At 33.6% G+C, this 20,393-nt stretch overlaps 3 protein-coding genes and 1 pseudogene across 3 annotated transcripts; 2 read left to right on the top strand and 2 right to left on the bottom strand.

The window, feature by feature from the left end:
- Positions 1-4,546: 4,546 nt before the first annotated feature.
- Positions 4,547-6,440, bottom strand: LOC106374996 (transcription factor MYB34). Its single transcript, XM_013814898.3, has 3 exons — positions 5,935-6,440; positions 5,691-5,820; positions 4,547-5,364 (listed from the first exon to the last, which is right to left on the bottom strand). Exons 1-3 carry the CDS (start codon positions 6,065-6,067, stop codon positions 4,677-4,679), a joined length of 951 nt encoding a protein of 316 aa, XP_013670352.1. The 5' UTR covers positions 6,068-6,440; the 3' UTR covers positions 4,547-4,676.
- Positions 6,441-11,632: 5,192 nt separating this feature from the next.
- On the top strand, positions 11,633-13,839 carry LOC106374998 (annotated as a pseudogene).
- Positions 13,840-14,490: 651 nt separating this feature from the next.
- LOC106377264 (RCC1 domain-containing protein RUG3, mitochondrial) lies at positions 14,491-16,543 on the top strand. The gene is made up of 6 exons (XM_013817462.3): positions 14,491-15,091; positions 15,203-15,342; positions 15,539-15,733; positions 15,808-15,936; positions 16,025-16,180; positions 16,268-16,543. The coding sequence occupies exons 1-6, from the start codon at positions 14,571-14,573 to the stop codon at positions 16,456-16,458; spliced, it is 1,332 nt and encodes a 443-aa protein (XP_013672916.1). The 5' UTR covers positions 14,491-14,570; the 3' UTR covers positions 16,459-16,543.
- Positions 16,544-18,383: 1,840 nt separating this feature from the next.
- On the bottom strand, positions 18,384-19,740 carry LOC106377266 (dof zinc finger protein DOF5.4). The gene has a single exon (XM_013817463.3). It carries the CDS (start codon positions 19,591-19,593, stop codon positions 18,709-18,711), a length of 885 nt encoding a protein of 294 aa, XP_013672917.1. The 5' UTR covers positions 19,594-19,740; the 3' UTR covers positions 18,384-18,708.
- Positions 19,741-20,393: the final 653 nt, after the last annotated feature.

The following is a 20,393-nucleotide window of genomic DNA, read 5'->3' as shown; positions in this document are numbered from 1 at the left end:
TTCAAATTTGTTTTACCTCCGTGTAGCATTTATATCAACAACTCCAAACTTGCTATATCGAACACATCTATTGACGGTGGGGTCAAACTAGTCACATTTGAAGAGATCGCATTTCAGCTTCACCAGGCTGGGGAACTCCACTTCGTTGATCTCTTGTAAGATTCTATAGAAATCAGTTTCACCTTTCACACATACTCCATTGTTCATTGTTGCTCGCCGACTTCGATATTCGTAAGTGTGAAAAGTGTAGCCTCGTGTGAAATACATAGATGCTGTGGTGACCTTAGCGACCAGACCTTGTATCAATTCGTGAAACCACTAAGGATATAATGGATCATCATAATCAACCTGGATCATTAATATATATATATATATATATATATATATATATATAACTTCATTAATTATAATAAATAACATATTTACGTTTGATAATAACTTAACCACGAATGTGCAACTACGTTTCTCGTAAATTGGTCGTTAATCAGATGGTAGCTTGTCGATGTAATTTAATCATACACTTACGACCACATTACGACTACTTGAAAGTGTGGTCGTAAATGCGAAGTTAGTTTACGACCAATTTACGACAACTTTTTAGTCTAAGTTACGACGGACTTTAACGTAGTCGTAAATGGTAGTCGTTACTTTCATGTTTTCTTGTAGTGACTCTACGAAACAAACCAAATATTTATATACAATATTCATAAAAAAATGTAATTCACAATTATTAATATTTATATGAACGAATATCAGATCTGATCAGTTATATGCATACATATATATTTACATAATTATATATACATAAATTATATGATGTTATCTTTTATAATTTTTATAGTATTTTTATTGATTATATTAGTTATTAAAATTTTAGAAAGAAAATATTTTTTTTGTAATAAATATTATTATTATAGAATTTATTTTTGTTTTATTTTATTTATACGGATCGAATCGGATATCTAATTAAAATTTTAATTTTTCGGATATTTAAGGCTCTGGATATCTAGATACTTTTTAAATAATTTATTTACACCAGTTATCTAAATATACTCATTATTTGAACAAGACGAGTATATGAGATGATAAATACTTTAAAAACCAAGATATTGGATCTGAACCCCTATATGCATGTACTCGTATGAATGCGTGACACTTAGTGCCGTAGTAATATATATCTATATATATTTTTTTAACCGTAAAAGATTAAATCTAGGTCTATTAAATATACAGAGCTAACCTGAGTCTATATATATTTGTGTGTAAAAAATCGACAAAGATTACGCATTCACGTGAATCTGCCCCCAAAAAGTAGTCGTAGTAGACGATCACGTTAACTTTGTCATATTAGAATATTATATACGGTACGTGAGGATTCACGTTTTGGGCAGTATGCTAGTCTAGCAGAAGAATTAAAATAATAAGTTCAGCATTTCAATTCTTTTTCAATTATTGATTTGAATAAGTCAGATATCTTTACAGTAATTTTTTTTTTCAAATATAAAAATATTACCAATAATTATACTCCCCTCATTTTATTTTAGTTATCATTTTAGATTTAGACACACAAATTAAAAAAAAAACATTTTTACATATTTTCAAAATAAAAATATTATTATCTATACACCTAACCATATTTCAACCAATAAAAAAATAAACTAGAGAATACTAGAGAATATTGTTAATTAATTTTGCATAAAAAATTCTAAAACGATACTTATACTGGAAAACAAAAATTTTACTACACAAAACAATTAAACTGAAACGGAAAGTGTAAGAGTTTAATCAAGCCGTACTTACCTTGTGAAAAATAATTAATAGCCTAAGAGGTCGCAAATATTTGGGGCCCTTGATTTGATAATACAAGTAATTTTGAAAATTTTATATCAAATATATTATTATTCAGCTTCTTATTTCTTACATTTTCATAATAATCCATTAAACAAGCGTCGACATTTTTAACCAAACAATTGAGAGAAATGATAGGGCCATGTAATTATTTTTGTCCCCTGATGGTAGGTGTTTAAGATGTAGGTTTTGAAATGATAGCAGCTCAAAACAACAACCGGCTGTGGCCAAACACAATTCTTATTCTATTATTTTATCATTCATAATATTTTTTAAATGTGTTTTTATACTTTTTAAAAAAAAATTGGCTACATTTAACTGGCATATTAAAAGTATGATTAAAATATGTCTAATCTACTAAATTAGTTCTTTAGTATTTTAGACAAAAAAGTTTATGTGGTTAAATTTTATCTGCTAACAAGAATTCAGATATTCTACTATTCTTCTGATCAAAACTATTTATCTTTTTTTTTGACAACAAAAAACATTCACAGACTCATATAGACTCTGTAAACCAATGTGGTAATTCTGAATCTATGTGTACGACGAAAGACGGTTGTTGCCGAGCACTACGTGCCAAACTATCCGCCCTTGTGTTCTCCGTCCTAGGTACATGAACAATATCTGAGTTGACGAAACTTCTTCTCAAAAGCTTAATATCTTCCATGTAGCTTTCAAATGCTGGCCATTCTTCTGGTTCCGAAACTATCTTCACCAATTTAGAACAATCCAGTGCAAACGTAACCTGAAACTGTCTTAAATTTCTCATGCATTCCATTGCCCAAATTAATGTCTCCATCTCCGAATGAAGCGGTGAAATACATGCCCTTACATTCCTTGTCCCTAGTAAACCATCATACCCTGGTAATGTACTGAGCCAACCTTGCCCTGAAAATAGATCTTTATCTTTCTATGAACCATCTGTGCAGTACCGGTCTTAACTTTCACAAAGTTAGAAGCAAAATAAGAAAAAATAGGCTGCCACCATGAATCGAACCTAAGCCCCTTACTCAATACATTGTTAAGTAAACCACTACACTAAAGATGGTTTAATGAAATAAAGGCCAATATTTGTTAATAATATAGAAGGCCGGAAGCCAATGCTTCTGTGGCTTCCCCTCAAGGCCGGTACTGCATCTGTGAAGCACCATCTTCCTGTGGTTCCTAAGCTAGACATGACCTGTACTTCATGTGCACACCCGTTGTTATTAACATGTGCCTCAGTCCAAAGTGTTGATTCTACTTTTGCTAGTCGAAGTGTTTCCCTGAGATCAATATCAAGATTACTGAATACTTTATTGTTCCGACCCTTCCAAATGTACCATAATATCCATGCAAACTGATGATCCTCCATCTTTGGATTAACTCTCCAAAATAGATGGTCCATATTAGCAAAAAAAAAAGCCAATAGGGAAAAAGTTCGGGTTTGATGAGATTTTAGATAGTGCTCAGACTTGACGAGCTGGGGGACATTCAAAAAACACATGGTTTATTGATTCTTCGGTATCGCCACACCATGCACAGCAAGTATCTTCTTGTATTCCTCTTGCTTTTAGATTTTTCGTTACCGCTATACAACCTGATATCAACTACCACAGAAAATATATTAACTTTGGAGGACACCTCACTTTCCAGCAAAAAACTTTGAGTATATCAACATTGGGGCCATAAAATTCTGGTGGTTTTTCCTTTTCATGATAAATCATTTCCACTTGGTACCCTGATTGTACCGTATATTTCCCATTCTTGGTGAAATGCCATCCATTCCTATCCTCCATCCGATTTCTACATAATGATATACTTTCGATTATTTTTGCATCGTGTGGATCCACCAAGTCCCTAATTGCCTGTAAATTCCATGTACGGGATTCCGGATTAATGAGAGAATCCACTGTGAGTTTCGGGTAACTATTATGAAGGTTTTTGTTAGTTGGTCTCGGACGAGTGGATGGGAGCCAGTGATCATTCCATACTGAAATAGATGATCCTGTTCCAACTATTTTAATTAGTCCTTTACAAACCAGAGATCTAGCAGAAGTAATACTCCTCCAGCCATATGATGGGGAATACTAGAACCTTGAAACAATTAGAAAATTACAAAAACGAAACCATTCTTTTTGAGCAACAAAGAACAATTAATCAAGTCCGTGAACGGGTTTTCCAACAAGCTTTACAGGGAGCTATAAGAACCCTAAATAGTTGTTTGAGTAATGAGTTACATTTACGTACTATTAATGCAAATATTGGTATGTTTGGTACGATGAAAAAAATTACTGATTAGTCCTTTCCTTACGATTATGATAGGCATTATTTTTTTTTCTTCCAAAAAAGAATTAAGACAATACTCATGGTAACCATTAAAGCCAATAAAATTAGTAATATTATCCGTAAACGTATTGAGCAATATAATAGAGAAGTGACGATTGTAAATACCGGCATTCCTGTAATACCGTCCTTTAAAAACTCGAGAAAAAAGAGGATTTAGAAAACTATTTATCTAAACTAGTTATTCAATGTTTTGTGAGATTGTTTGAGATGTTTTTATATAGCATTGTTTTCATGTTTCTACATTGGATTATTAATCATCTGCAAGGGACCTTCTTTAGTTGCATCTCGTAAACAATAAAATTCATGTATATTTTCATATAATTAAAAAATCTTGAAGTTTTATAGAATGTTTAAATAGGTTTGTAAACAATTAACGAGAAATAATTATTTTATTATTATTTTATTAAGACAGCTCATATTATTCCCGCCTCGTGGCCATACATTAGTCCATTACAGAAGTCGATCAAGAAAACCAACGTGTAATTGATTTTGCTTTAGATTCAGACAAAGACACCAATCTTGGAATCTAACGAGCTTACAAACTTCTCCAAATCCAAATCATCTTCTTTGTTCCAAGAATCAAGAAAGTCCATATCATCAGTTACGTCAACCTCAGGCGAGTCTTTGATATCTCCGACGTCGGCACCATCGTAGCTTAAAATATCCTCTAACTCCTCCATAAGGCCAACATTATCGACGTTGGTATACATACCGGAGATCTCTTCGTTACTAAAGAACTCAGTGAAACCATCGGAGAAAGAACAGTTGTCGGAGAAACCGGGAGAGGTCGACGTGTTGTTCGTAAGAATCGATATGAAACCGCTTGACGCTGCCGCCATTTGGTTGAGCAGCGTGGAGGTCGAATTCTTGGTCGGAGAATCGACGTCGCCGGTGTTTTGTGAGATGTCTGCGATGTTTGTGGAGTTTCCTATGATGATTCCGGTTAGTAGATCCCGGTTTGAATCGACCGAGTATTTGCTTGCAACGCGGTTAAGAAGCCTTGCGGAACCGGATGAACCGAGTTTATGGTGTTTTGGTTCTGAACCGGTTTGATCGGTTGAATTGATCGGTTTGTGAGTGGTTGGATCGATACCTCTTTGTTTTAAACGCTTCTTGAGATTCGTGTTCCAATAATTCTTAATCTCATTGTCGGTTCGTCCCGCCAAACATGTTGCTATTGCGGCCCACCTTCAATAATCAGCACCAGGTGAAATTATTATACTTTGCCCAAAACAGAAAACAAATAGATTGACTAATTTATCCCAAGAAGAATTGAATACCCTTATAAAGCTACGCGGAAACAGTAAACTTAAAAGATTTGTTTAAGTACATAAATACTTTTCAAGTTAGTTTGAAATTCTGAACACTCTATGTTGAAAATGGATCCATATCTTTTACATATTATATTACAATATGTACTCAAGGTGACATCTAGAAAAAAAAAAGCATCATTAAAAGTACTAGATGATGAATTATATAATACAAAAAGTATTAAATAAGGAAAAGGTTCTTACTTGTTACCCTTAAGAGCATGAAGCTTGATAATAGTGTCGTCTTCTTCAGGAGTAAACTCCCCTCTTTTAATATCGGGTCTTAGATAGTTAGCCCATCTTAGTCTACAACTCTTCCCACATCTCTTCAATCCTACATACATATTGTACATACATTGTAAGAAATAAGAGAAAAATAGCTGTTAATTAATTATTAATATTCTTAATGACTGAACGTATATGATAAGGAAAAATAAGAAAGAATTACCAGCTTTTTCCGGGAGAGTACGCCATCCACCTTCACCATGTAGTTGAAGATAAGCAATAAGCTTTTGATCTTCCTCAGGAGTCCAAGCTCCTTTCTTTATTCCTTCTTCTTTGCAGCATGGTGTTCTCACCATCTCTGATTCTTCTTCTTACTGATTCTTGCTTTTATTTATTTATTTGATATAAAACCTATCTTAAAAACCTTAGCTAGAGACCTACGAAAGGAAGAAATTTTTAAAACCGCTTAAGTGAAATTAAAAAGAAAAGAGATTAGAAAAGATGACTAAGAGAATTTAATAGAACGCTTGATCAAAACCAAAAGACACTTGAAAATTGTGCTCACTGAGACACTCTTTTGACGAGGAACACGTGAACGTGTTATCATTATATATCGGATTCTTAAAACAAGAACAAACGGTGTTCTTTTACTCTCTCTTTCTCTCTCTCGCACAGATTAGGGTATAGAGAGATTTCTTATATAGGTAAATTACGAGATAGAGAAAAGGAGACACACATAAATAATAATAACTTTGTAAGGGAATGGTTGCGATAGCACGTTTTTAATATTTTCTTTACTTAGACCACCGAGCCATCGTAGTGCAATGCCAGGTGTGTCATGGTCACACGGAATTGCATCCATGAGTTCTGACACTCTTCTAATTCTCGTGCCCGTATTAGTTTGTTTCTCCAGGAAAAGGAACATTGAGATTCGTGTAAAAGATTTGTATTGATACTTTGGAGATACAATACAATGGTCAAGAAAGGTGTGCAACTATACTATTCAATTCATTCATTGAATCAATAAAACTGTTATCATTAAAAACTAGTATGATTTATCTTTCAAGGAAATAGTAGTCTAATTTTACTATCATTAAACTGTAAATATGCTAAAGCATAGTATAACGCCTTAGTCATATCACATGAAGGCGTATAAATATCAGAAACCCCATTCGATAATCTTAAAACGAGACACAGGTTCTGAATGGTAACCGCGGTTTGAGCGGTGCGGGATAATCGGTTTAACTGCGGTGCGGTTTTAACCGTTATAAAAACGTATAGATATATGGTATATATAGAGATTTTTGTTATTGTTAACTGTGGTACGGAGCAGTAGGGCGGTTCGTAACATTTGAAGCCACGTACTGATTAAACATAACGTATAAATATCAGAAAACTCATTAAGTAATTTAAAAAAAAAATCACTACGTAAAAATGGAAGATTCCATCACAAGACATTACATAACCATGTTATAATCATAAGGTCTTCTCGGGATATTGTTTCCATATGGGATGGAATCTGAAAGAAAAAAAAAAGACATGTGTTTGTAGACGAAACATGTTTTTAACCAGTTCAAAGTTCTAACTATAGGTCTGCACCCTTTTTTGTCAACAAAAGTCTACATCTTGATGTCGGAAAAAGGTCTACAACTTTATGTTGCAATGTTGGATATATAGTATCTCTTTCGGAGTAATTAAGCCAATCGGCACTCCGATTTCTGAATTCTAGATTTAGAGGAGACAACAGTAAATTAGTAATAGAACGGGTATAAAAGTAGAAGTGTGGACATTTGGAAGGAGGAAATCGAATCTTGATCACTATCAAATTTAAGGATCAAACTAAATTTTGATTGCTTTGAGATTCTTCTTGTGAATAAATTCTTAAGTGATGCTAGTTTGAGATCAATAACAGTGTTGAATGTCACACACACCTATAATTACAATTAAATACAAAAGATTATTAGGATTATTATGTATAGTTAATGGACTATAAGTTTTAATCTCTAAAGAATCCGTAAATATAAATTATATATATAGGAAGTTATAGTAAAACATGAATAACATATAAGAGATCTGATGAGTCATTTCATTATTGTAAACTAGTTTTTAGTTGTAGAAAACATAATAAAGTATCAAAAGCCCTATACCTAACTAATAAAAGGTTTAATAATTGATCCATATACTCTTATAATTTGGCCAAAAAATGGGTTATGTTCTCGAATCCCAATTTTGATGGTATGCGAAAATAATGGTTAAAATGGTCATTATCTTGAAAGAAGATATTGAAATTATGTAAAAGTTAATAGTTCACTGACCTTAATCTCTAAAAAAATGTATGAAAATAAAATTTCAGGAGTTTTAAGCAAATGATTTTAAATTAGAAGTCAAAGAAATTTAACAAAATCATTTTATTTTCAATCATGTTTTTTGTTCACAAAATTTTATAAAATCTACTGCAAACAGAAAAAAAAAATCAAATTTTAAATCTAATTAGCTCTTTTCTTTTTTTTACCTAAGTAGCTTATTAATTTGTATAAAACTCCAAATCAGCCATTTATAATGTTAATAGTACTCATTCACCAAAAATGCCGATGCATCTCGTTTCAAGTGCTATCTATCTATCTTTTTTTTTTTTGACAACAAATGCTATCTATCTTATTTTATTATATATGCACTTTTATAAAACAACACTCAATCTTATAAACAATGAATAGCTAAAAATGCTAAGTAATCAATGCTTTCTTTACATATTTCTAAAAATGAATTGTAGACTTTGGGGTACTAGTGTTGAGTTGAAAAAAAAAAGACTTTGTGGTACTAGTTTCATGAAAGTTGGACCTTTAAGGAATCGAAAGCTATTAAAAAAATAATTTATCAAACAAATATCGAAATCGAAGTGGAGGCAGATCATGATATTCGGCAGCTGGCAAGCCTGGCATGAAATGCCAAATGACAAATGACAAAAAGAAAAAAAGAGAATAAAAAAACCATTGAGCAAAACGTTTATAACATTCGAATATGCCAAAAGCACACTGAACAAACAGAGAAATTTGCAATTAAACCCCGTATTTTTCAGTTTAATCTGAAAAAAAAATTAATAAAACTAGATGTGTGAGTTAAAATCCAACATTATTCAACGAAGTGAATAAAAAAATCAAACCCTTCCAATCTTAACGAAGCAATATTTTTAAAAAATAATAATAACAATGATATTTTTTTTTTGGATAAGCTAACGACATTGTGTGATACAAAATGCATGTATCTAAGTATAATTTGGTGAAGTGTTTATTTTTTTTAATGTAAACTAGATTTTGATCCGCGTTTTGACGCGGAATAGTTTTTCGGTTAAAACTTTATATAATAGTATTTTCTCTTTATTTGAAGTAGACATGGATATAAAATCCGTAACCTGAGTCTGCACTGTATGAGGTCTGAAATGTACAAAACATATCCGATCTCGAAGTGTTATTATCCGAACCTGAACGGGTAACCAAAAAAACCGGAAAACCCAAAAAAATCTGACTAATCCGAAAAATCAAAATAACTGATTCGAATTTCTAAATTAATCACAAATATAAATATTTGAAGTATAAATATGTACTTCAAAGATTCGGTTTTATATTTATTTTGAAATGATATATAGAAATAATTATTTAAAGTTTAAATAATTATCTTAAATATCCAATTATCTATCAATAAGTATTTATTTCTTATATTTACTTTTAAATTTTGAATTTAACTTCAGATATATCCGAAACAAATCAATATAATCCAATGTAGAATGATATACAGTTACTTTATGGTTTTAGCATGTAATACAATTTAGAACAAAAATTAATGTGTTATATTTGAACTCAATTTATATTTACGAATTTACCGTAATAAGACCTACGATGTGATGTCGGAAAAAAAGGATTTAGGATGTGATATAAATTAGAACCAAAATTCAAAATACTTGGTCCGTAACCCAACGGTTACCTGAACTTATAAACCTAATTTAAAGTGTGCTTTATAATTTGTTCAGTTAGTTTTATATTTGATAAATAGTTTACATATTTGTTGGAATAACCCGTACAATTAACTCATAAAAATATCAATATTAACATGTTCCAATATATTATTAAATATTAATAGTAGCTAACTATAAATATTTATTTTATTAAATATATATATATATATATATATCTATTCTAATGCTCTATCTATTCAAATATATTTGATTATATTTTAATATTCTAATTTGAATATGTATATTAAATATTATTAGTTTAAATATAATATTTTAATATATATTTTTAATAAGTTGAAGTAGTTTTTAAAATTCATGAATATATGTTATTATGTATATGTAATTATTTTGAATTTAAAAATTTATAAAACATTTAATAGATGGATTAAGTAACTTTATATTTATTAATTTGTCTACCAATTTAATTTTGAATATGAATTATCTATATATTAATATTATAGAGTTTTTATTTCTTATTCTATAAATCAAAAATGAATAAATATTCATTTATAATAATATTTAATATTTATACGAATTTTATTATTTAAAAGTAGATATAAAAGTAAATTTATATTTTCATTTAAATATAAACTATTAAAAGATATAATTAACGGTAATCTTAGAAAAGGATACTTAAGAATCTTTTAGAGATCTTATTTTTAAAATATTAAAATAATATATTAAATATGGTATATATTTAATAATAACTAAGTTATTTGGAAGAAAAATAATAAGAAGTTAAATTAATGTAATAGTCCAACCTACACTATTAGTATGTAGATAAAAAAATGTTTATGTTTTGATAATATTTATATCTACAAATAAAATTATAGTTTTAAATAAAAATTAACCTTTCCTTATTTTCAATAATTAAATAATATTTTATATTACAAGAATTCATCAAAATATTAGTTTTATTTTTTATTTAAAATAATACAATACAATGGAATTTTTTTTTCATCAAATATTTTTCATATACAAGATTTCCTGCTAAGATTACCACATGATGTATAATTTTGATGTTAATGTTATAATCTTCCAGAGGAAAATAAAAACACAAGATTGCCGAAATCAGCGTTGGTCGTGAATCATGTGCTTGATTGTGGACCCCCTCTGAACCTTCTGAACCTCATATTGTTGAGTGTGTGGTCCAATCCTAACAAAATATTATATGATAAAGTTTTATAAGATTTGAATTGGGAAATAAAGTTTGTATCATTTGCATCTTTCCAGGAATTCGATTCGTCTGGGCTTTCAAAGATAGTATTATAGTGCTGCTGACGCCATCGCAAAGTCTATCTTGTTGAACTCTGCTTCTGCTCTCTTCACTTTGATCAAGACTGCCAATCTAAACATACAACAAACACAATGGACTTTTATGCTTTTAATGGACTTCTTCATTTTGAGTTTTAATCGTTCGGGACCCCATTTTTAGTATAAAAATTGATGAAAATTATATGGCCGGTTGTACATCTAGTGGGCTTCGTACCTCTTGCTTCGAAATTCAAGAATAGGTCTTAATTGGCAGAACTTATAATAAAACAGTAGCAGCATGCAACAAAAATAGCAGTATGCAACAAAATTATATTCTTTCATTTATATATTTAATAAAGTGTTTGGTAGATCAGTAAATTATTTATATTTAAAATTATCATAAAATTAATATATGGTATATAATTTATTTATTTCTAAATAATATAGATATATTTATATTTATATTCTATGTTTTTGTTAATAAAAATAGTGAATCATATATCACATTATATAAATAAAAATATTTTTAAATATGATATATTATTATCTTTTAAAAGATAAATGTATATTATTTGCAAATTTTATTTTTAAAGTATAAATTTTATTTTTGGATATAGTATTTATTTTTATATTATTTAATAAAATAAGCTAATTATATATAATTATTTTAAACTTTTTATATATTTTATATGTGAGTGCTTTACCAAAAAAACCATTTGAGTTTATTGAGAAAATAGCATTCGTAGAACATTAACATCTTGTCAATGTTTTTTTAAATAAATTTTTGAAAATTGTTGATTGGATAATAAAGCGCATAATGATTATTCTAATGTTTTACCAATTAATGCCTAAATTATGATTTTCAAATGTAAAAGAAATGTGTTAATGAAAACTTGAATCAAAAACTCATTTGCCAACATATTAGATGACATATATGTCTCTAGCCAGCGTTCTACTTTCTCCGTTTCATTTTAATTGTCGTTTTAGGTTTATGCATACAAATTAAGTAAACATTTGATTTTGCAAATTTCTAAAATAAAAACATCAATACTGATATACCTAACCATATTTCAACAAATAAAAAAAAATCAGAAAATATTATCAATAAATTTTACATTGAAATTCGAAACGAACTTATTTGAAACGAAAATTTTACTCTAAACATAATTAAACTTAAAAGAAGAGTGTATTGTTTATGCCGTTTTTTGTCACAGAATTGAATAATTGTTTTTTACAGCTTAAAATGAGAAAATTGAATTTCTTTCAGTAGTGTTTATTAAATATGATAGCATTTACTGTCCAATTATTATCATTTCGCAAAACATGTTATTTCCTTTTCTTCCAATAATATTAAATGCATTCATGTGTTTCATATGTAACCTCCTCCCCTAATTCATGGCAATCTATGTCTTCTCTCCCAATGTTTTTTTTTCAAATTCAAATCACTCTTCTCCCCCACAATAAATCCCTCTTTATTCCTTCTTTTCCCTTCTGAATTTTGTCTTGAAAAAGCCAAAACACACAAAAAGAAATAAAACTGTATCCTCTGGAAAAAGATCCAAGAAAAGTTATTCTTAAAGAAAAAAAACAGCTAATGGCTTCGCAATGGACAATACAAAAACTTGTCACTTGGAGAGTCAAAGATTGGGCTAACTGTTTCTTGGCTTCCAAGATTCCTATAGGTCTTCCTCTCTATTCTATAATTCTTAATTTTATTTTATTTTAGTTAACTTATTTACTGATTATAGACAATATCAGACATAGATGAAGATGGAGTTAATAATACCGGAAACACAATGAACAACAACAATGTAATGTTCAAGAGAACAAAGAGGAAGATGAAGAGTAAAAAGAAGAGATCAGAGAGGAAACTCAGTCTAAGCCCACCAGGGACACGTCATCATCATCTAAGAAGCAGCAGCGTTTCTCCTACGTTGGAGTCTCAGAACCGGAGGTTGAGTTGGCAGCAGCAGGCACCGGCCTCAGACGAACCTGGCTTCATTGTCTTCTGTTTCGACCGTGAAGACGGTGGGTTTGACGTTGTCAAAGAGGGGAAAGAAGAGAGGAAGGAGCTGGAATTGTCCTCGGAAAAGTCACCAAGGACAGTGAATCGTAAGGTTCGTTGTAGGGATTAACCAAATCCTTTGAAACATTTTATAAAAAACTTACTTTGACTCTATATCTATGTTGTTGTTATTCCTTAAGAACAGCTTATTTATGGAGACCAAGAGGAAGTAAGAACAGAAAAGGTTAACTCGCCGGAGATTAAAGCAGAAAGAACAAGATCAGGAAGCTAAGACTATAAGCCCAGAAATTAAAGATATTTCATGTGATGTTCATGATCAGGTAATGATCATTTATATGATGTTTCAGTTTCAAACATGTGAAATTGCTATTTTTATTTAGTTACTTTTAGCCGTTGTCGCAGAAGAACGAGGAAGAAGAGGAAGTTGATGCCTCTGATAAATCTAGCGGGTCTAGTCACTCAGACGAAAGAAGGGGATCGTTTGCATTTCCCGTGTGAGTTTAAATAGCAACAAAAGGGTTACAACTTTGTTTTTGTTTGTCTTGTTTTGGACATCAAGGTCTCTAAACTGAAAATTTATGCAGACTGGGAGTTGAGTGGATGGGGAGCCCTGTCCAGATGCCTAAAATAGATGACTTGTCTCCGAAGAAACAAAAGCCAATTGCTTTAGGGTTTCAGTGTTGTAGATTCTAAAAAGGAGAAACACTCCAAAAGTTTTTTATGAGATTCTTTTGTACTAGTCTGTTTCTGAGCAATATATAAACCCTTTTTTTTTGTTCAACATAAACCCTTTTCTTTTGAACAACAAAAAGGACAGATAATCTACAATGTTAGATTTAGCCATGAACTCTTACAACCTCAAGCAAGTCCACTCTCCATCTTACGCCATCATGTATCAATCATGCCTAGAGATAACAAATTACAAGGACTAGAAGTAAGACATCTCTCTTCTCATGGAATTCTATTTTGTTGTATATCATCGAGGCAGGCCACAGCTTAACATAATCTCATCAATATTTCTTATCTATCAAAACTTAGTTTGTTCAAAAAAAAAAATCAATCAAAACAAAGACTTAGAAACCTTTTCCTTTTGCAAAAAGTCTCAAAATCCATGACCATGTCGTTTATCTATCGCGCGGCATGCGACCTTCGACATGTAGCCGGTCACAAGTTATTGTTTGTTTTGCTGTCGCATAATATGCAACCGGCGATTGGTCGCAAGTCGCAGATTATTGTTCGTTTTGATGTTGCGCGATCCGTAGCAGATTCCGATTCAAATTGCTCGAAAAAAACAGCAATTAAAAGAATTTGATCACGCAACTGATCGCAAGTCACACGACACGTAAACAAACATAATTTTAATCGCAGATCATATGTTTAATCGCAAGTCGCAGATAGAGTGAAACGTAAACAAACGTAATCTTAGTCGAGAGGTCGCATGAACGGCTTAATAATATAGGGTAAGCTAAAACGCTGTCGTTTCACTAAGCTCTCTAATATTGTGCAAATGTCTTAAACCCCCCACCAGTAACCGGTGGTTCGGTAGTGAAGAAACCTCCCGACGAAACAAATGGCAGCGTTAAGCCACCGCCTACGTAGTAACTTCACGCGCCGCTTCTCCTCAACGCGAAACACTCAAAGAAGCGGCGGATCCACCAAGGTACCAACACTCTACACAAGCCCAGAGATCGACTCGGACTCCACAACCCTCCAGCTCCTCTCGTGGGGACGAGGCGCGTCGGGTCAACTCGGCGGCGGGATCGAGGAGATTCGAATGTACCCGTCTCCGGTCGCTAACCTTCTCCTTCGCCCCGATCAATCCTTCTCCCTCGCACAAACGCCCGGAAGAATCGATAATGGGTCGGGTTTTCGGGTTGGAGTCTCTTCCGGGCTGTTCCACTCGGGTTTAACAGTCGATGGAGATCTGTGGGTTTGGGGGAAAGGAGACGGAGGGAGGCTAGGGTTCGGGCAAGAGGACTCTGTCTTCGTCCCCAAGCTAAACCCGCGTTTCGAGGAGCGTTCGATTCGCTGTGTCGCTCTCGGTGGCTTACATTCTGTGGCTTTAACACATAAAGGCGACGTTTTTACTTGGTGAGCTAGATTAAAGTTTGAATCTTTTAATCTCGGTTTGAGTTTTGAAATGAGACAATGCAAACTAGATTAGTTTTGATGGTTACATATTATTAAAAATGAAGTTTTCAGGGGCTATGGTGGATTTGGTGCGCTTGGTCATTCGGTTTATACTAGAGAACTTGTCCCTCGGCGTGTTGAAGGCTCTTGGGATTGCAAAATCTCTGCCATTGCAACCAGTGGAACTCATACGGCTGCTATTACCGAATCAGGTTTTTTTACATGCTCTCTCTTCTTGCTACATGATATATATATATATATATATATATATGCAACTTCAAGAAGTTAGTTGATGTTGTGATAGCAGTAATAGATCCCCTCTATGTCACTGCAAGTTTTCCTTCAAATCTAGACGGAGTGTATATCTGTTTAACTCTTAATATGAGCAAGCCTTGTTCATGGTCTTAGGGGAGCTATATATGTGGGGTAGGGAGGAAGGAGACGGAAGGCTAGGACTCGGGCCAGGCCGAGGACCAAACGAAGGTGGTGGGCTTAGTGTTCCTTCAAAGGTCAAAGCTTTAACAGTTCCTGTAGCTTCTGTCTCCTGTGGTGGTTTCTTCACAATGGCGCTAACACAAGAGGGACAGCTATGGAACTGGGGAGGTAAAAACCATTCTAGCCTCGCTTCTACAACTATTAGTGTGATAAAGATTATTCATTGGATCTTTATGTATCAGCAAACTCAAATTATGAGCTCGGACGTGGTGATAACTTGGGAGGTTGGGAACCAATGCCAGTACCCAGTTTAGAAGGCGTTCGTATAACTCAGATTGCATGTGGTGGATATCACTCTCTTGCATTAACCGGTATACAGTTCGTCTTCAAACTGAACAGCTCTTCCTTGGTCTGTTTTTTTTTTTACTATTTTGACTTGAAACTTTGGTGTGATAACAGAGGAAGGTAAAGTACTCTCGTGGGGACACGGTGGCCACGGCCAGTTAGGCAATGCTTCGCTACGTAACCAGCAAGTACCTACAGAAATCGAAGCATTAGCAGACAAAAAGATCGTCTTCATAGCTTGTGGAGGCTCCTCTTCTGCAGCGATAACAGGTAAAAAAAAAGTAATGACATTGTTATGCTCACTTGGAAATGGTATAATAATATCTAAAAAAACATGGGATTGGTTTTTGTCGGCAGATGGAGGTGAACTCTGGATGTGGGGAAACGCTAAAGATTTCCAGTTAGGAGTTCCGGGACTCCCTGAGATCCAAACTTCTCCGGTCCAAGTCAACTTCTTAACCGAAGAAGATGAGCTTGGTCCGCACAAGGTTATCTCAGTTTCCATTGGTGCTTCTCATGCTCTGTGTTTGGTCTCAAGATCACATTAATAAACAACAACTTTGATATTGAGTATGTGTCTCAGTGTCTGAGGGTAATGATTATACAAATAAATGAACAAGATCTTTCTTTACATATCACAATCAACCTTCAGTTACAATTGGGTATATCCGGATCCGAGTCGGGTCCGCGCGTTATTGGGTCAAGTGGTCGTTAGGATTTGAAAATTAGTTAGCTTCTAGCTTTAATATACGTTACATCGTAATAATATCTTTAAAAGCTCCAAATTATCTGTAAGTTATAAATGAGTTTCTGTAAGAATTAAGACGGAGATGTACAGTATTAAAAACTGAGAAAAGGGCGTAACACATTGACAGTTTCGCATGATTAAAAATACCGCTAAGGTCCCTTGTAATGTTAGTCAAGTTATTAAGTTATATGTTACTTGAGCCCCTTCTCAAAAAAGAAAAGGTTACTATGTTACTGTGTTGTTCATGTCATTTTAAACTATATTTTGACTTTTCTACATGGTGAGTATGTAAACTATTGTTTGAATTAATAAATAAAGATGTCAAAAAGGAAAAATAGAATCTCACGACGTTGAAGTTTAGATGTAAAACAAAACACTGTTGGTTTACACTTGCATAATTTCACAAAGACAACAAGCTAAGCTTAAACTAGAGCAGGCGCTTGTATTTATCCTTAAAACACCGCTAGAACTCCCAAGAGAGTCAACTTTTTCAAAAAAAAAAACTCCCAAGAGTCAAGTCTTTGTTTGTATCAACCAAAACTTGTGTAACCATCATAGATATTTTTTTTTTTTTTTTTTTTTTTTTTTGTCACCTGTAACCATCATAGATATAAATCTTCAATATGTGTCAGCAAGATTTACGTATAATGTATGAGGGAACATGATGTACGAAGATTCTCTAATTCTGTCAAATGAGTCGACGGATGGAAAATTACGAAGAGAATATGGAACTGTTAAAGAAATGATTAGGCAACATGGTGGAGTCATACACCAACTCACAGACAATCCCTAACTCTCCCAACCTCCCAACCAAACTTACCCATGTGTGATTTGATGAGATTCTATAACTTATATGTGCACATGCCTTATTGGACCTACTCTCCTTCAAGTGTTTCCTTGCAATGACTACCACCTACCTAATATGGACCCCTCATCATCATCACCCTTGATTCGCGCTGTCACCATTCCGATCGCACGGCGTATAAGTGCTTGAGAGTTCTCACTCATCCAACGGCCCATAGCTGGTTTCTGAATATATGCACAGAGGATCAGGATCCGTACTCGCTCTTTCTTTCTCGGTTAGATCTTTCAAGTCTTATTCGATGGTTGGAGTTGGCGAAAACGACGAGCCGACCATTGATACAACTACGTCAGCCCATTGACATTTCAGACACGTTAAGTGGGACCCGCCTTGGCCACGTGGAATACATGTCGCGCATGAAACTAGGCACTAACACGTAGGTCCCATGCGCAGTAGCCCGTAGTCCATTTGCTAAGCACAGTTTTTACGCGACGGCACGGCTCTCTCGTTTTCCGTACAGTTCCTCTAAACTTTCTTCTATTCGCCATTGAGGAAAATAAAATATCACATTCAAAAATATTATTCTTTACATCAACACAAACCTAAGATCACTCTTTCGAGTTGATTTTTTATTAGTATAATAAACAAATGCTATAATGGTAGATCATGTAGTCTTCATTTTTCAATTACATAGTGTAAGCTATGATGGGGAATATATAGTTGTGAGACAATAAGTTTCCGAAGATAAGATATAGTAAGACAATCGAGTTTCCATATTGTTTATTCAAGTGCTAGCCGGCTTAATGAAAAGCTAACTTAGATACTCTCTGAACCTGATCAGTGATCGATCACACTCTTTAACGAGTTACTACAAATCAAACACACAAAATGCATAATCAAAAGAAGCTGAAGACAAGTTTGTGTTTGCCCAAACAAGATATAATATTATTAGACACAACAATAAAGAAACAAAATCACAGCAAAATTTAAATCTTATCAAATATACAACGATAAGTAAACCAAAGCCAACTTAAACTCCACTCTTGGGATATTCCAAAAACTAGGAAACAAGAGGTAATTTTTATATTTGGAGGAAAAAATTTACAAGCAGTCATATATATTATATAATAAATCCCGTTTTCAACCCATTACGTAAAATAAAATATATATAAACCAAACATCATCAAACTTTACCTTATGTGTATAATATATATATATTATTTTTTTGTTAAGAAGAAGCTGTGAGAATTAAGGTAGGTAGAGACCATTCTGATCTTGATCAGACGACGCCCATTGACTTTGACTCCAGTATGCATGATCAACTGAACTAGTTAGATCAAAGAATGTTTGATCTCCTCCTCCACTTCCCCAATCCAACGGTTCAAATCCCATATTCGGATCAACCTGAGCCGTTGGATCCCCAAACTGCTGCTGTACAGTATTATCTTCAAACTTCAGATGATCAGCTATAGACTGATGATTTACGGAAGTACCCCCGAACCTAAACGGTGTCGTTTCAACCATTGACGCCGCAGTAAAACCGCCGATCTCCGAGAAAGCTCCACCGTCCGATGAACCCTGTCCGAGCAACGTCGACCATTCAATCCCGTTTCCGTACTGTTTGAGATTAGGCATATCAGTGTCCATAACCCTCGGGGACGCAACCTTCGCGGCGGTAGCGGTGACGGTGACGGCGGTGGAGTTAGAGGCGGTAAGAGAAGAGCTCTCGCTGCTACTTGATTTCTCCTCCACGTTTTGAGTGGTTGGCTTGTCGGCGGAGGAAGGAGAAGACGGCTGAGGCTGCTTAGACTTCGACCGTTTGGCTTTCCGGCAACCACCTCCGACGGGGACGTTACGGAGAACGCCGCCTTTGGTCCAGTAACGACGGCAGTTTTTACAAAAGTGTCGAGGCTGAGAGAGGTTGTAATTGTTGTAGTAACAGAACTTTGTGTTAAGAGAGTTGCAACGAGGACACTTGAGAGACTGGTGATGGTTAAGGATATTGTTCTGATGCGTTCTCATCCTCCGATCTCCACCTCCTCCGCCGCCGCCGATACCTCCACCGTAAAACCTCCCTGTACTTCCTCCGCTGCCGCCGCCTCCGGTCATGGAGTAATCATGAATATCTTGCATTTCCAAGGGAGGATAAGGAAAACTCACAATCACGTAAGAGTTATAATTTGGGAGGTTTCAGTAGAGAGAGAAGTAGTAAGAAGCATGGGAAAGGACTTTTGAAACTCTGACACAACATATCTTTCATATGTCTGAACAGGCAGTTTCTGTCCAAATTTCGATTATACCCCCCATGTTATTTTGTATTTTCACAATCCCTTGGCTGTATTCAGAAGTAGGGGTGGGCGTTCGGGTACCCGTTCGGGTTCGGATCGGGTATTTCGGATTTTCGGGTATTTCGGTATAGAGGTGTAGAACCCGTTCGGGTATTTCTGTACTTCGGGTCGGGTTCGGGTATTTTAAGTTCGGTTTCAGTTATTTTGGATCGGGTTCGGATATTTAGATTTTGAAGAAAAAAAATGAAAATTTTCATTTCTCAAATTTCTTGTATTTAAATATATAACTTTTCACTTAACTATTTTTTTATTTTTAATAGATTGCATGGTTAATAGATTTGGACATAACATTTTCAAACTAAAAAGACATTAATTTGGTTATTGTTTTTAAATTTTGGATGTAACTTTTTGTTAATTGCTGAAATAAAAAGTTTGACATGCATTTTAAGCGAATAGCAAATCATCTTCTACGTAATTGTATGTATATCATATGAATTTAAAGTATGTGTAGTATCAATATAAATATTTTATATAAAATGAAAGATGTAAACTATAAATATAAGGTTAATTATCATATGTTCGGTTATTTTCGGATATCCATTCGGGTTCGGATATTACCCGTTCGGGTTCGGATATCCAATCTCT

Source organism: Brassica napus, chromosome A3, assembly GCF_020379485.1.
Source record: "Brassica napus cultivar Da-Ae chromosome A3, Da-Ae, whole genome shotgun sequence".
NCBI classification, from domain to species: Eukaryota; Viridiplantae; Streptophyta; class Magnoliopsida; order Brassicales; family Brassicaceae; genus Brassica; species Brassica napus.
Note: the sequence above shows the minus strand (reverse complement) of the source record. Positions and strands in the feature narration are given on the sequence as shown.